Source organism: Plectropomus leopardus, unplaced genomic scaffold (assembly GCF_008729295.1).
Source record: "Plectropomus leopardus isolate mb unplaced genomic scaffold, YSFRI_Pleo_2.0 unplaced_scaffold13043, whole genome shotgun sequence".
NCBI classification, from domain to species: domain Eukaryota; kingdom Metazoa; phylum Chordata; class Actinopteri; order Perciformes; family Serranidae; genus Plectropomus; species Plectropomus leopardus.
In genome coordinates this window covers 1-1,478 of record NW_024613885.1, presented here as the reverse complement: position 1 = coordinate 1,478, position 1,478 = coordinate 1, and the positions used below count along the sequence as shown (strand labels likewise).

General features: G+C 48.9%; 1 protein-coding gene across 1 annotated transcript; it reads right to left on the bottom strand.

Annotated features, from left to right (window-relative positions):
* Positions 1-360: 360 nt before the first annotated feature.
* Positions 361-1,426, bottom strand: mllt11 (MLLT11 transcription factor 7 cofactor; the record flags this gene model as incomplete). Its single annotated transcript, XM_042514115.1, has 3 exons — positions 361-528; positions 1,094-1,225; positions 1,332-1,426. Coding segments are annotated over 3 exons (395 nt in total), but the record flags the coding sequence as incomplete, so codon positions are not given.
* Positions 1,427-1,478: the final 52 nt, after the last annotated feature.

Here is a 1,478-nt window from a genome sequence, read left to right as displayed (position 1 = left end):
TTTAAAATCACCAAAAATGACCCCATTTATCACAGCCAGCCCAGAGTCGCTCCGACACGCCCAGAACGCACCGCTCTGGATAAACGAACGGATTTAAGATTAAATTATCTGTTAAATTAGTATCAGCTGACTTTGAGTTTCTGATGGTCTTCGTCCTCATTTAATGATCCGGATCGACGCCAGAATCAAAAAACCTGAAACCTGAAAAACCTAAAATGACTGTTTGAGCGTTTCACATTCGTATCTCATCGTTTTTCAGGCTTTTTATTCTGCATGTGAGACCTGAAACTGCGTATTCAAGTTTTTGGCTGATTTGGGCTCCAGAGGCGTTAAAACATCGGCCGATGATCTCACACTCACCAGCAGATCCAGCAGCTCGCCGTCGATGGACGCCACCGGCTCTCTCCAGAACTGGAAGCTGTTGAACTCGTCGCCGTCGGCCGCCACAGAAGACGTCTTCGTGTCCGTTCGCATGTCTGTCCTGGTGTCCGTCCGCGTGTTCTTTGAATTCAGAGCCTCCACGGGATCCTGGAGCAGCGACGACATGAACAGTAAACATGATCGGTGGCGTGCTGAGTTTACGTTAACCTTTCAACCGTACTGAAAGTGCTAATATAAAAGATGCCTTATGGAAAGATGCTGATTTTGAAAAAATAACTCATTTAATGTAAAAAGTGTTTCCTCTGGCATCAGCTGATTTAAAAAGACATGTTTGTCCAAACTGCAGTGGAAAAACTTTTTAGTCTTTTCTAAGTCACATGACATTGTAAGGTCACATGACACTGTGAGGTCACATGACATTGTAAGGTCACATGACGCTGTGAGGTCACATGACGCTGTGAGGTCACATGACGCTGTGACGTCACATGATGCTGTGAGGTCACATGACGCTGTGACGTCACATGACGCTGTGAGGTCACATGACGCTGTGAGGTCACATGATGATGATCAGTGTTGTGAATTAACTCTCTGGTCTGTCGCTGTGGCTGCTGGATTCCAAAATCTCCCGGCTGAGTGGGTGAAATGCGTCTCGGAGAGCGTCGGTGTCGGGTTTCTTCTGATGCCGACAGCTCAACAGTTTGTCGGGACTCACCAGCAGATCCAGCAGCTCGCTGTCGATGGGCGGCAGCGGCGCCCTCCAGAACTGGAAGCTGTTGAACTCGTCGCTGTTTGACGTCTTCGTCTCTGTTTGAGTCCGTTGGACGTTCACGCCGTCCACGGGTTTCTGGAGGGACGGGGGAGTTTGGGTTTTATTTACAGACACATTTTCGATGTTACTCTCATGTCAGAACGAACATGAAGACGGCCTCAGAAACGGATCTGCGTCTCACCTTGGAGGGGAAGTGGAATCCTGCGACGTTGACGGGCGTCTCTGGGTGTCGCTGTGTGCTCTGAACGTTAACCTGGAACACAAAATAAATCCTGTCTGAAACAGCAGCTGGAGCTCAGTCTGCAGTCGGTCACATCCACGCTCCCAC